General features: G+C 29.5%; 2 protein-coding genes across 2 annotated transcripts; both read left to right on the top strand.

Moving 5' to 3' along the window:
• Positions 1-14: 14 nt before the first annotated feature.
• On the top strand, positions 15-2,411 carry LOC140667701 (uncharacterized). The gene is made up of 2 exons (XM_072895857.1): positions 15-203; positions 475-2,411. Exons 1-2 carry the CDS (start codon positions 55-57, stop codon positions 2,255-2,257), a joined length of 1,932 nt encoding a protein of 643 aa, XP_072751958.1. The 5' UTR covers positions 15-54; the 3' UTR covers positions 2,258-2,411.
• Positions 2,412-4,472: 2,061 nt separating this feature from the next.
• LOC140667675 (uncharacterized) lies at positions 4,473-12,832 on the top strand. Its single transcript, XM_072895820.1, is given in 8 exon segments — positions 4,473-5,303; positions 5,603-5,737; positions 5,936-6,088; positions 6,891-7,264; positions 7,649-7,664; positions 10,782-11,585; positions 11,884-12,015; positions 12,201-12,832. Coding segments are annotated over 8 exon segments (2,628 nt in total). The 5' UTR covers positions 4,473-4,523; the 3' UTR covers positions 12,435-12,832.
• Positions 12,833-13,432: the final 600 nt, after the last annotated feature.

The raw sequence follows: 13,432 nt of genomic DNA, 5'->3' as shown, positions 1-13,432 counted from the left end.
CATATACGAGTTTATAAAGAGCAGCAATAATTTCTTTGCTCGAATCTTTTAAACATGTCAAGACGAATTTTTCATTGCTATTTGTTACTTTATTCCGTGAGCGCGATCCTAGTTTGCGGATCGTCGCGCAGAATTCCTAGAAGTGCATCTTGTCCTTCGTGCAGTCAAGATTGTCCAGAAGCCTTGACTGTTCAGCTACCATGGTAAGGATAATTTAAATATAAGAGTCATATATACATAGCGGCATCTTTTTAAAGAATTTCAGGACATAAATTTTCAATATGTATTAGAGTCCTAAAATCTAAATATATCAGAATGGAAAGACTTATAAAAGCACAAAATCCTAAAATTCCAACATATAACACCAGAATCTAAAAGATCAAGAATCAAAATTTTTAAAAATTCTAATAGCCTATTTTCTGTATTCTATTGAATTTCAGGAGAATTTAAAAAATTTGCAAAAATGTATTCCAGGTATCCAGATAAAGAATCAAATCCGCAGCCAAGAGTTTTACGAGATTTTCCCGTCAATTCGCCTCGAAATTCTCTTCACTCCAATTTGATACAAGGAAAAATCTCCCAAGATATAATATACGATAATAATAATATTTTACCGAGTGAAAATTCAGCGTCCCTCGGAAACTACAAAAGTTCGTCCTTAGAAGAACCCGCAAGTGGAAATTTCTTCAAAAACCTTGTCAATAAGTTTCCGAAATTTTTAGATAGAGAAATCTTTTCTCAAAATAAATCTGCGAGTACATATCCTCTTGCTCGCGTTCTTCCATCAAAACAAATTTTCAGATCGGAAAATGTCTTCAGAAATCCTGGCACTAAATATTCCAGCTCCTTGTTAGAAGATAGAAACTTCGAGAATAATATAAAAGATAAAAGGGAGTCTACAGATAAAATCTCCGTAGTTTATCGTGCCGATAGAGACACAAAGCCTTTGGATTCAAGAGATACTACTTCTTCAAATGTCATCTTGCCACAGAGACTCATCCCGAAGATCGAAAATACTTTCCGATTGCTGCGAAATCCGATTCCCCGTATCTTTGATGAAAAAAGAAATGCAATCAGGAAATCTCCGAATTTTATTAATCAGCAATACAATCTAACGTATCCTGGAAGAGGATATAATTCCGCAGATTTCGTTTTGCCAGAAATTAAACGTGATCCTTACGTTCATCCCCTTGGAGATATAAATATTTGGCAACCGACGAAAAATGATGATTTCTATGATAATTGGGACGACATAAAAGATTCATCACAGTCTTTAAATCTGGAACAGTTAAAGCAAGCTGAAAATAATTTTTTAGAAATGTATCCTGCGAAAAAACAAGAAATTGTCAAGGATAATAATAAGCAAATCAATAAGTCTTATAGTCTCCCTCAGAATTTAGATACCTGGGAACTGACAGATAATGAAGAAGCCTTTGATGATCGGGATTTCGCCGCATACAAGAACTCGCAGAAATCCGCAAAAATTAATCGATTGCAAGAAGCTCGAAATAATTGGCTGGAAGTATTTCCCACGATGAAAAAAAATATCAAATACCTTGAAAATAAGAAAGGCATGGATAAGGAAATCACGGAGCAGGAAAATATGAATCAGGAATATTTTGAAGACGAGATTGTACAAGATGCTGAAAAGACTGAACAAAGTAAATTTAATCCTTATGCTTTTTCCCAGAATATGAATAATTGGGAAACAATACAGAATAAGGAACTTTTCGATAACTTGGATTTTACACGCAAATACTCATCGAAGACGGATCAATTGGAAATGTATTCTGAAGAAAATAAGGATAAGTTCTTTCAAAATAAAGGAAACGAAAATATAATTCTTGAAAGTAAAACACAAGCTAGTGATGATCGAATTAATCGTGCATCCGATAATAATTCTTACATCCTTCCTCGATACTTAAATATTTTAAATAATGCGAAATATCCTGCCGATTCCTCGGAGATACAAAAAATACCAGAAGTTAAAGCTGATATATTACTTGCAAATCCTATGAAAGAAAGGAATGAGAGATTTTTTATGAACGAAGGTATTATTCAGAATAATGCACCTATCCAAGATTTGAGTCTACCTAAGGATAGTTTTTATATGGATGAAAATAATATAAGGGATAAAACTCAGATTTTGACAAGACTTGATTCTGATCTATTTGATGACATTGAAGATCTCCCACTAGAACCTACCGAATCGACGTCAATAGAATTCTTTGACGAATATTCCACACCTAAGCAATAATAGTAGAAAGTTGTTAGCGTTATACATAATATGTTACATTTAGTCACCTTTTATCTGAAATCTTTTTAGTCAATTTTTTAAATAAAAACGCATTCAAGAGATCAATAGTTTTAAAGTCCCAAATGATTTAAAATAACTGTCTTAAAAGTGTATAAAGATGAACAAAATTTTATAATATTATAATAAAGTAAATCTTTATAAAAAATCCTTTTTTTAGTTAAAAACATTTTTTTAATTTAAGATAAAATTAAAACTTTTTCTTTATAAATATAAATATATTTTAATATTAATTAATGTTTAATTATTTATACCAATGTATATATATATATATGTTTGATGTGATAAATAAAATATACAATATAAAAATTGTCATTAATTGGTAATTAACCGAGGATTGTTGTATTTGTTCTGTTGGAAAAGAAATTGTACATATATGTATTTTCTATAATGAAACAGATTGCTTCTAACTTTTTTTTATAATTAAAAAATAAATAAAAAGAGACATTAGAGCATTATTTTGTGCAGTTTTATTTTGTCTTATTACATTATTTCATCTGTAAATTATCATTCCTTCACAAATACACAAGTTGTAAAAAATGTATGTAAAAATTAATATAAATAAATATAAAAATTAATATTAAAAATATTTGCAATTTCTTTCTTAAGCAATTACATTAAATATTTTATTGTTATTTAAAAAAAAATAAATTTTGTTTAAAGCTATAACTTTAAACAAATATTACAATTTGTATCTTATATAATATTTATTTTTTTTATTTGAATTTTGTGCTCTTATTGTTAATAAATATATAATAAAAAGCAGATATTTTTAAAGAAATGTTTTCGAACATTTGTAAGAATTAATTAGTTATATGCTGACCTATATAAATTTTTCAGTATGCAGAATGCGTTTCTCATCGAATTCGTCAACTCAACGGAATTTGACATATAAGCAAAAAAAAAAAAATGAGAATGGCGATGTGTAATTCCATTGCAACATGAATGAAAACGCAATTAAGTGAATGCAATTTTGCAAGTGTTTAATAACACGCAACAAATTGTCAAGCTGTTGTAATATGTATATTTTGTCATAAACGATTTGCTTTGCAAAGAAAAATTCAGAACATGTATGTATATGCAATTAATAAATGTATGAAAAATGATATTAAACATTTAAATTAAGTACACAAGCTTTACTTGATACTATTCTTTCTTCAATATATATATATATATATATATATATATATATATATATATATATATATTTACATTATTATTTCATAAATTCTGCCTTAAATATTCATCTATAAATGATAAAAATCGTGAAGAATGTTTTATTAATACATCAATAATTAATTTCTTTTTTGTTAATTTCAAATAGACTTTAATTGAATAGCATAATAACTAATTTAATTCAGTTAGAGATAATTACTAATATTAAGTTAGAAAGATAATAAATAGTCTTAATGTAAATAATTTAAATAATTTTTAAACAATATTTTTCCAAGTTTATAATTATCCAGATATCTACAATTCAATTTAAAAGCTAAATAAATAAATAAATAATAAATAAATTGATAGAGACAATAAAATAAGTAAATAAATAAACAGAAACCATGTATAAAAGAATTGAATAATAAAATAAAAACAAAACGTTTTTATCAAAGAACAACATAAAATATTGTTTGATTCTGCAAGGATATTTTTAATTATTTAAAAATATAAAGTTTTAAATTTACAATAAGAAACCAATTACAGCCAATTTTCATTTTAAAAATCTTTAAATATCAAATGGTTTTTTCTGATTGCTTTTATTTTTTTTAGAGTAACACCTTATTTGTGTAAAAGATAAAATTCTGATATTTTATAACTTTTTATCTCGGTACACAAAGTATTAAATAATATTCATATTTGTTGTTATTCTATCGACTATTGGTTATATAATAACATACAAGAATTCATATAATTCTACACAAAATATATTAAAATTTCAGAGATTTAATTTTCTATTAATTTCTACATAATTATCTACATAACTTGATCGTCACGCGCGATTTCGCGATCAGGCAGTCACGAGGAAATGTATGTTGATTAATCGTGCATTAAAATTCGCCGACACATCGAATCGCTCGCATAATTTCGTAAACAACGTGGATAATTTCGTCGCAACTCCGATTTCGCAGTTAGTCGCGGATTCCTTTAAAAAACCGACGCGCTCGTCGTAAATCATCAGTTCGGTTTCAACTGCGATTTCGACCTGTCAACGATGCATTCGAAGAGTTGCTGCGCGTTGTTCCTGTTGGCGCTAGTCGCCTGCCAAGCCGCACCCTCGTCTAAGATACTCGAGGAGAAGTCAATCAGCGAGACGGAGACCAAGCTTACCAAAGATCTTGCGCCAGAAGAAACTGGCACGGACAAGGATAGAGCAAAGAAATCGACAACCTTCTGCATAGAGGTCCACTCAGGAAAGGAAGAATTGGTTCCCTGTAGCCCGCAGAAGATAAACAAATTACCTAATGTAAATCTCAAGAATCTTAATGAGAAACTATCGGCCAACAACAACGTGCAACTCGGATCTGATCCCACATCAGTAGTACAATATCCATCAGTTTCGAATGTCGTGTTCCCACCGCCGCAACTTTTACCAAACACGGTCCAGCAGCCTTCTAATGTATTTGTTCAACCAAACTTCGTACAAGTTCCGGTTCAAACTCAACCGCCACAATCTTCCGTTGTACATTCAGCGTCAATTTCTCAAGTTCAATCACAGTCCTTAGTACCATCTCTTCCTCCAACGCCAATCATTAACATAATACCGGCTCCCCCTTCTGCACCCTGCGAAAAACCGAATGTTTCATTCCAACCGGCGCCACAACCACCCCAATTGACACCACAGCCACTCCAACCGACGCCACAACCACCCCAACCGACGCTACAACCACCCAAACCGGCGCCACATCCCACCAAACCGGCGCCACAGCCCACCAAACCGGCGCCACTGCCCTTTAAACCGGCACCACCAAAACTGCAGATAAGGCCAGAACAGGTAAGAAATAAATAAGTTTAGATATAAATATATACAAAATACAGAATATTATATTACAAAAATTAAAAGTTAGCACATGATACAAATTTGAGTTTTTTTTGAAAATTATCAATATTTAAAAATTTAATTTTAGATAACTAAAAACTTTGAAAAAATTAGTTTAAAATATTTAAATTAAAACTTATTATCTTCCCAACTATTATCAATTATTTCTCTAATTGAATTAAATTAGTTATTATATCATTTAATTAAAGTCCGCTTGAAATATTGTATATTAATAAAAATTCTTCGCGATTTAGTGGTCGGCGATTACGCGCCCGGAAATAAATTTTCTTCCAATTGGACGTCCTTCCTGCAAATCTGAGGTATTACTCACACCGATTAATACTCCCGTGGAATATGTTTACCATAGAGGGCATAACAATAATTATGAGGTACCAGACATCACTATATTATATTATATATTAGAGTTGATGAATTGTTAAATTTTTGGATTCGCAACTCCTAAAAACTCTTGTAGTCTTGTCTAAATCTACAAACTTTTTCTAATGACTGTTATATGTATCTCACGTAAAATATCAATATCATATAAAATGTTATTTCGTTCTAATACATGTTTCATTATTGCATAGTATGTACCAGAAGTTGAGTGCAGTTGTCGATCCGAAAAGCAGAATCCCTCCAATCAATTACTGTTCTATACCGCACCTAGATCCTCGATGATAGCCGAACAATACAATCCCAACACGATAGGAAGTGAAGACATCTTTGTCGCCAGCGAAATGGTGAGTACCGAATTAAAATTAAACAGTGACTCAACACAGAATAATCAATATTGATGTTGTGATAATAAACGAGCAATATCGTGCGGTTTCGACTGTACAATTCTTAAACAGCACCGAAAATTTGAAACGACATCAAAAGATTCCTATCTACGTAATTCTATTTCTTCCATTTTTATAATAAAGAGGAGAATTTTTATAATAAAGTGATATTTTCTCTCTTCTTTAAAAAAGATCTGACAGATCGATTGAGTACATAATGTTTGGTTTCAAACACAGGTTTAACTCTTTACATCCTCGATGGCTTCATTACGGAAATTGGACCAAGAGATTTAATGACTCAACTGCAATTTTTTATTTAACGTCTTTGACGTTATGTCAAACGTGTATCTTTAATGTTCTTATGTATTGTTTGTTTAAAAATAAAAAGAATTATTCTTATATATGACCTTCTCGATTGTTCTTCTTCCGACCCTCGATTTATACATCCATTTTTCTACTTTCATCATTCTATATACTCTAGTGTAATATTTAAATTATATCACGTTGTGTTTGAAATCTTTTGATACGTACTTATAAGCGAAACATCAGTCAAGCGCTTAACTGAGGATTTCCAACTGAGGCTAGAAATTAAATTCTGAAAAATAAAAATTGGTTCTAAATACGTTCAAATTATAAAAAAATGCGAGGGGGTCCTGATCTTGAAAAAAATTTCAAAAAGAAAAAATAATTAAATATACTAAATATATTATAAAATATAATTTTTTACACATAAATAATATAAATATCAAATTATTTTTTGCAGGAAGGAAGGCATCATAAAAAAAAGCTCCGTTTGCATCCTTCAGTGCAAAATTCAGACATATATAGTTGTTCCAACAATCCTCCTAAATATGAATCTACTTCGTATCTCACGACATATAATATTGGCCCTTACACTTTTTCACGTCCCTATGAAACCTACGACTCTTATTCCAAGGAAATGTCTTCTCCCTATAGTAACGTACCGTTGATCGACGTAAAAGCAGGAGGAACATTTTATAGGAATTCAAAAGATCAAACACAAAAGGCTACGTCTAATAACGAGCAGGAAGAAAACGTAGCAGCACTGCCAGTGGAAAAAGAAAACAAGTAAGTGATACCAAAAATCAAAAGAGATAAAATTTTGAAAAAAGAAGAGTAGAACGAACTTTCAAATCTTTAAAGTTATAGATATGACAAGAAATTTGTCAATTGACTTAACGTGAACATGTATTGTACAACTAGATATCTTGTTATTTATAGATAACATTATTATATTGTTTTTGTATAATCTTTTACTTTTTTATATACATATTATAAATGTTGTTAAAAAGTGGAAATTTTCTCTTTTAATAAATATGATAAAATATTTTTTTTTCCAATTGCAATTTATAAATTTAAACACTCACCGTTTCGAGCTCTGTACTCCCATTTCTGTGATTTTCCTCTATTATATATCTTTCGTTTGGTATAATTCTCTTTCAACATGAGACATATTTACACATGTGATTTGTTTTCTGATCGTATATTTAAAAATTTTAGAGTTGTCAGATTCGAGGTTGAAATTTTTCGAAACGTTTCAATTAGATTTCACGAACAAGTTCATGTTGCTAATTGAATAAGAAAATCTATCCTACAAAATATTATATGTGACAACAAAAAATTTAGCATATATATATCATAAAATATTTTTTTTCAGTTGCAATTTAAAAATTTAAATACTCACCGTTTCGAGTTCTGCACTCCTATTTCTGTGATTTTCCTCTATTATATATTTTTCATTCGATATAATTCTCTTTCAACATGAGACATATTTACACACGTGATTTGTTAGAATTGTCAGTTTGTACTATAAGCTAAACAAATTACACAAATATATATACATATATATATATATATATATATATATATATATATATATATATCTCAACTTACATATTTGTACCTTAAATATGTAAAAAATGTATTTGTTTCATTTATTGAGAGATTTGCATTATAAACTTACACAAATTACACAATCTATAATATAAATTACACAATCCATAATATATATGTTACATAATATTCTTACAGTTAAAAAATTAAGTTTTTTACATATTTAAGTCTTTTTACATATATTGATGTCATTATTGAGGTGTCTGAAATCTATAGACAAAACTATTTATTATTTCTTCTAAATTTACTCTCTGTTGTTGGAAACACCACTTACTTATCACTGGGCATATCAATGCCATAGCAATGACGCTTATTGTTAAAGGGACGAACAATATCCAAGATACAAGCAGCCATCTTATCAACATTATCGCAATTGTGATTAAATACAAAATGTATTCCGGGCAAAGGATACGTCGCAAACATATTTTAAAATATGATGCGCTCAAATCACACAGTTTTTCCAGCTGCATTATTAAAAATATTTATAATAAAGCTCGATTATTATAATAAATTCAACTAAAAATTGACTTACATCCAATTCTTCTTCAATTTATGAAAGAGAAACAATTTTGTCAACTTAATAAAAAAAACAACTATGATGTAACATATAAGGTACTACATCTTGACATAAAAAAATAATTCTCTTAATATATGATTTGCAATCACAGACTTCTTTATTTTCTATACTTCTATATTTTCTATGAATTATTATATATATATATATATATATATATATATATATATATATAGAAAGAGAGAGAGAGAGAGAGAGAAAGAGAGAGAAGTCTGTGTTTGCAATTTGACTTTAATAGAAATAAAATTTTTTGTAACCGACTAACTGCAATTTCAGTCGATCGCACTATAATGATATGATAATCTAATCAATTTGATTGCATTTGTTTTTACGTATGCACAATGTATTTATTGAAATAATTTTGAACATTTTTCATTCTTTTATAAATGCAAAAGAATTTAGTTCTTCTAAATTATTGTGCAAATACACAAATTTAAGACATATGCAATTTTGCAAATGTTTAATAATACGCAGCAAATTCTCAAGCTATTGTAATATGTATAATATTTGGTTATGAACAATCTGCTTTGCAAAAAAAAGTCAGAAGATGCACGTATTATATGCAATTAATACATTTATAAAAAATGTTATTAAACATCTAAATTAAAAACACAAGATTTCTCTATTACTCTCTCTTTAATATATTTTTACATTTTATACTATTTCATAAATTCTTCCTTAATTATTAAAATCATGAAGAATGTTTATTAGTAGTAGTAGTATTTATTGGTTACCCGAAAGGGTTACAAGAACTTCCGTTTACATGTTCCTTCTTCTGTGAGTCATAGTAGTTCCAAAACATACAAACATAAGATACAACGTTTACATAACTTTGATTCTACAATATAATTGACCTATATCTCCTAAATTCTTAAAACACTAGAACACTTTAAATATCTTAAATACCTTAAAATTATTAAAACGTCGTTAGAATTATAAAGAAAGCGGAGAATAAGAAAACACAACAAGCTAACATCTCATCACAGTAAAATCTCTTGAAAACTTATATTAGAATTCGACTCTAACATACAAAAAAGCAATAACCGAAAAAATAACTCAAATAAATCAATACAATTCTTTACTAAAATAAAATGAAATGAAATACCAATAAAATAAAGAAATAAAATTCTTAATTCTTAATATCTGATTTCTTAATAACTGATTTCTCTATTCATGTTTCTCTATTTATGTTGTCCTCCTTGTACTCATTGCACATTGCCCACTCATTCGTGAAGAATGTTTATTAATATATCAATATTTAAATACTTTTTAATTTCAAACAGGCTTTAATCAAATAGCATTATAATTAATTTAACTCAGTTAGATATGATTATTAATATTTAGAAAAGAAATAACTCAAATAATTTTTAAATAAATATTTTTTCAAATTTATGATTATCTAGATACCTATAATTAAATTTAAACAAATAGATACATAAATAATAAATAAATAGATAATAAAATAATTAAATAAATAAACAAAACCTTGTATAATAAAAGAATTGGATAAGATTAACTAATCAAATAAAAACAAAACATTTTTATCAAAAAACAATATAAAATATTATTTGATTCCGTGAGATTATTTCTAATTATTTGAAAATATAAAATTAAATATATAATAAAGAAGAAATGATATATCCTTTTTTTATTTTAAAAATCTGTTAATACTAGAAATAGCAAACGGTCGTTTCTGACAGCTTATTTTTTAAACTAATACTTTATTTCTTGTGTAAAAGATAAAATTCTGATATTTTATAACTTTTTATCACAAGAAAATAATTGATAAAAAATTATAAAATTTCAGAATCCTATCTTTTACTCAAGAAATAGATTGTTTATCTAAAAAATAGAAACAGTCAGAAGAAAAACCACTCGGTACTCCTAGTGTTAAAAAATATTCTTATTTGTTGTTATTTTATTCGACTATTGCTTACGTAATAACATAAGATACGAGAATTCTTATAATTCTGCACAAAATATATTAAAATTTTGAAAAATAATTTTTCATTAATTTTGTCTATATAACTTGATTGTCATGCGCGATTTCGCGATCACGCAATCACGAAGAGACGTATATATTGATGAATCATGCATTGAATCGCTGGCATAATTTCGTAAGCAACGTAGATAATTTCATTGCAATTTTGATTTCACAGCTGGTAGCAAATTCCTTTAAAAACCGACTCGCTCGTCGTAAAGTATCAGTTCGATTTCAATTTGTCAACGATGCATTCGAAAAGTTGCTGCGCGTTGTTCCTGTTGGCGCTAATCGCCTGCCAAGCCGCACCCTCGTCTAAGATACTCGAGGAGAAGTCAATCAGCGAGACGGAGACCAAGTTCACCAAAGATCTTACGCCAGAAGAAACTGGCGCGAACAAGGATAGAGCAAAAAAATCGACAACCTTCTGCGTAAAGGTCCGCTCAGGAAGAGAAGAATTGGTTCCCTGTAGCCCGCAGGAGATAAACAAGTTACCGAATGTAAATGTCAAGAATCCTAATCAGAAACCATCGGCCAACAACAACGTGCAACCCGGATCTGATCCTATATCAATAGTACAATATCCATCAGTTTCGAATGTCGTGCTTCAACCGCCGCAATTTTCACCAAACACGGTCCAACAGCCTTCTAATGTATTTGTTCAACCAAACTTCGTACAAGTTCCGGTTCAAACTCAACCGCCACAATCTTCCGTTGTACATTCAGCGTCAATTTCTCAAGTTCAATCACAGCCCGTAGTACCATCTTTTGCTCCAACACCAATCATTAACGTCATACCGGCTCCTCTCTTCGCACCCGGCGAAAAACCGAGTGTTCCACTCCAACTGGCACCACAACCACTTAAACCGGCACCAAAACAATTAAATAATCCACTGTGGCGACCACTACCACGGCCATGGCCAACATTCCCTAACTCATACCCAAGACCAAGACCAAGACCAAAACCACAAAAACCAAAGTCAGAACAGGTAAGAAACGTATAAGTTTAGATATAAATATATACAAAATACAGAATATTATATTACAAAAATTAAAAGTTAGCACATGATACAAATTTGAGTTTTTTTGAAAATTATCAATGTTTAAAAATTTAATTTTAGATAACTAAAAACTTCGAAAAAGTTAGTTTAAAATATTTAAATTAAAACTTATCATCCTCCCAACTATTAATAATTATTTCTCTAATTGAATTAAATTAGTTATTATATCATTTAATTAAAGTCCGCTTGAAATATTGTATATTAATAAAAACTCTTCGCGATTTAGTGGCCGGCGATTACGCGCCTAGAAAAAACTCTTATTCCAGTTGTACGTCCTTCTTACACATCCGAGGTGTTATTCACACTCAATACTCCCGTGGAATATATTTACCATAGAGGGTATAACAATAATGATGAGGTACCAGCCATCACTATATTATATTATATATTAGAGTTAACGAATTGTTACATTTTTGGATTCGCTTTCTCAAAAACTCTTGTAGTCTTGTTTAGATCTATAAACTTTTTCTAATTACTATCTCACGTAAAATATCAATAGATCACCCTATTTTTCATTTCAATACATGTTTTATCACCGCACAGGATTCATCAGGAGTATCGCATCAATATCAGCAAGGCTCAGACAAGTGCAGTTGTCAATCTGAACAGCAGAAGACCAATAATCAAGTGGAGTTCTATCCCAATAGCGAACTTAGGTCTTCCATGATAGCCGCACAATACGATCCCAATATCGTAGGAAGCGAAGACGAATTGTCCGCTTTTGCCGCACAAGCCAGAGAAGCAATGAGTACCGAACTAATTAAAATTAAACAGTGATCCGACATTAATCTTGTAATAATTAACGAACAATATCATATGGTTTCGACTGTGCGATTCTTAAAAAGTTAGAAAACTTTGAAGCGACATCAAATAAAGATTTTTATCTACGCGATTCTATTTCTTCCGCGGCGAATTTTTATAATAAAGAGATATTTTTTTTCTTCTTTAAAAAAGATTTGACAGATCGATTAAGAGACCTTAATACATAATGTTTGATTTCAATAACAGGATTTCATTAACTCTTTATATCCTCGGTGACTTTTTTTTAGGAAATTGGACCAAGCGACTTATTGATTGATGCAAATTTTGATTTAATTTATGACGTTGTATCGAACATGTATCTTCAACGTCCTTATGTATTATTTGTACATAAAATAAAAAGAATTATTCTCATATATGAAACCTTCTCGATGAACCGTCTCTTAATCTTCGGTTTATATATCCACTTCTATAATTCTACTGTAACGTAATATTTAAATTATATCACGTGACGATTGGAATTTTTTGATGTGTCTAAGCGAAACATTAGTCAAGCGCTTAACTGAGGCTAAAAATTAAATACTGAATATTGAAAATCAATTCTAAACACAAATATATTCAAATTATAAAAAAATAAGTCCTGATTGAAAAGAATTAAAAAAAATTCAATTGAATACATTAAACATATTATAAAATATAATTTCTACACATAGATAATGTGAATATTAAATTATTATTTTACAGGAAGGAAGACGTCATAAAAAAAAAAAATTTGCAACCCTCGGTGCAATATCCAAACGTATATAGTTCCTCCAACAATCCTCCTAAATATGAATCGAACTTATATCACACGACATATAATGTTAGCCTTTTTGCTTTATCATATCCCTATGAAACCTATGGCTCTTTTCCTGCAATAAATAATGACTCTTATTCCAAGGAAAACTCTTCTCCCTACAATAGCGTACCGTTGATCATCGTAAACGCAGAAGGACCATTTTATAGAAATTCATAAG

The sequence above is a fragment of the Anoplolepis gracilipes genome, chromosome 7 (assembly GCF_047496725.1).
Source record: "Anoplolepis gracilipes chromosome 7, ASM4749672v1, whole genome shotgun sequence".
NCBI lineage: Eukaryota > Metazoa > Arthropoda > Insecta > Hymenoptera > Formicidae > Anoplolepis > Anoplolepis gracilipes.
The sequence above is the reverse complement of the archived record's forward strand: the minus strand, read 5'-3'. Positions and strand labels throughout refer to the sequence as shown.

Coding starts and splice junctions, on each gene's coding strand:
- LOC140667701 (XM_072895857.1), top strand. CDS start 55: ATGTCAAGACGAATTTTTCATTGCTATTTGTTACTTTATTCCGTGAGC. Junction 204..474: donor TTGACTGTTCAGCTACCATG/GTAAGGATAATT, acceptor AATGTATTCCAG/GTATCCAGATAAAGAATCAA.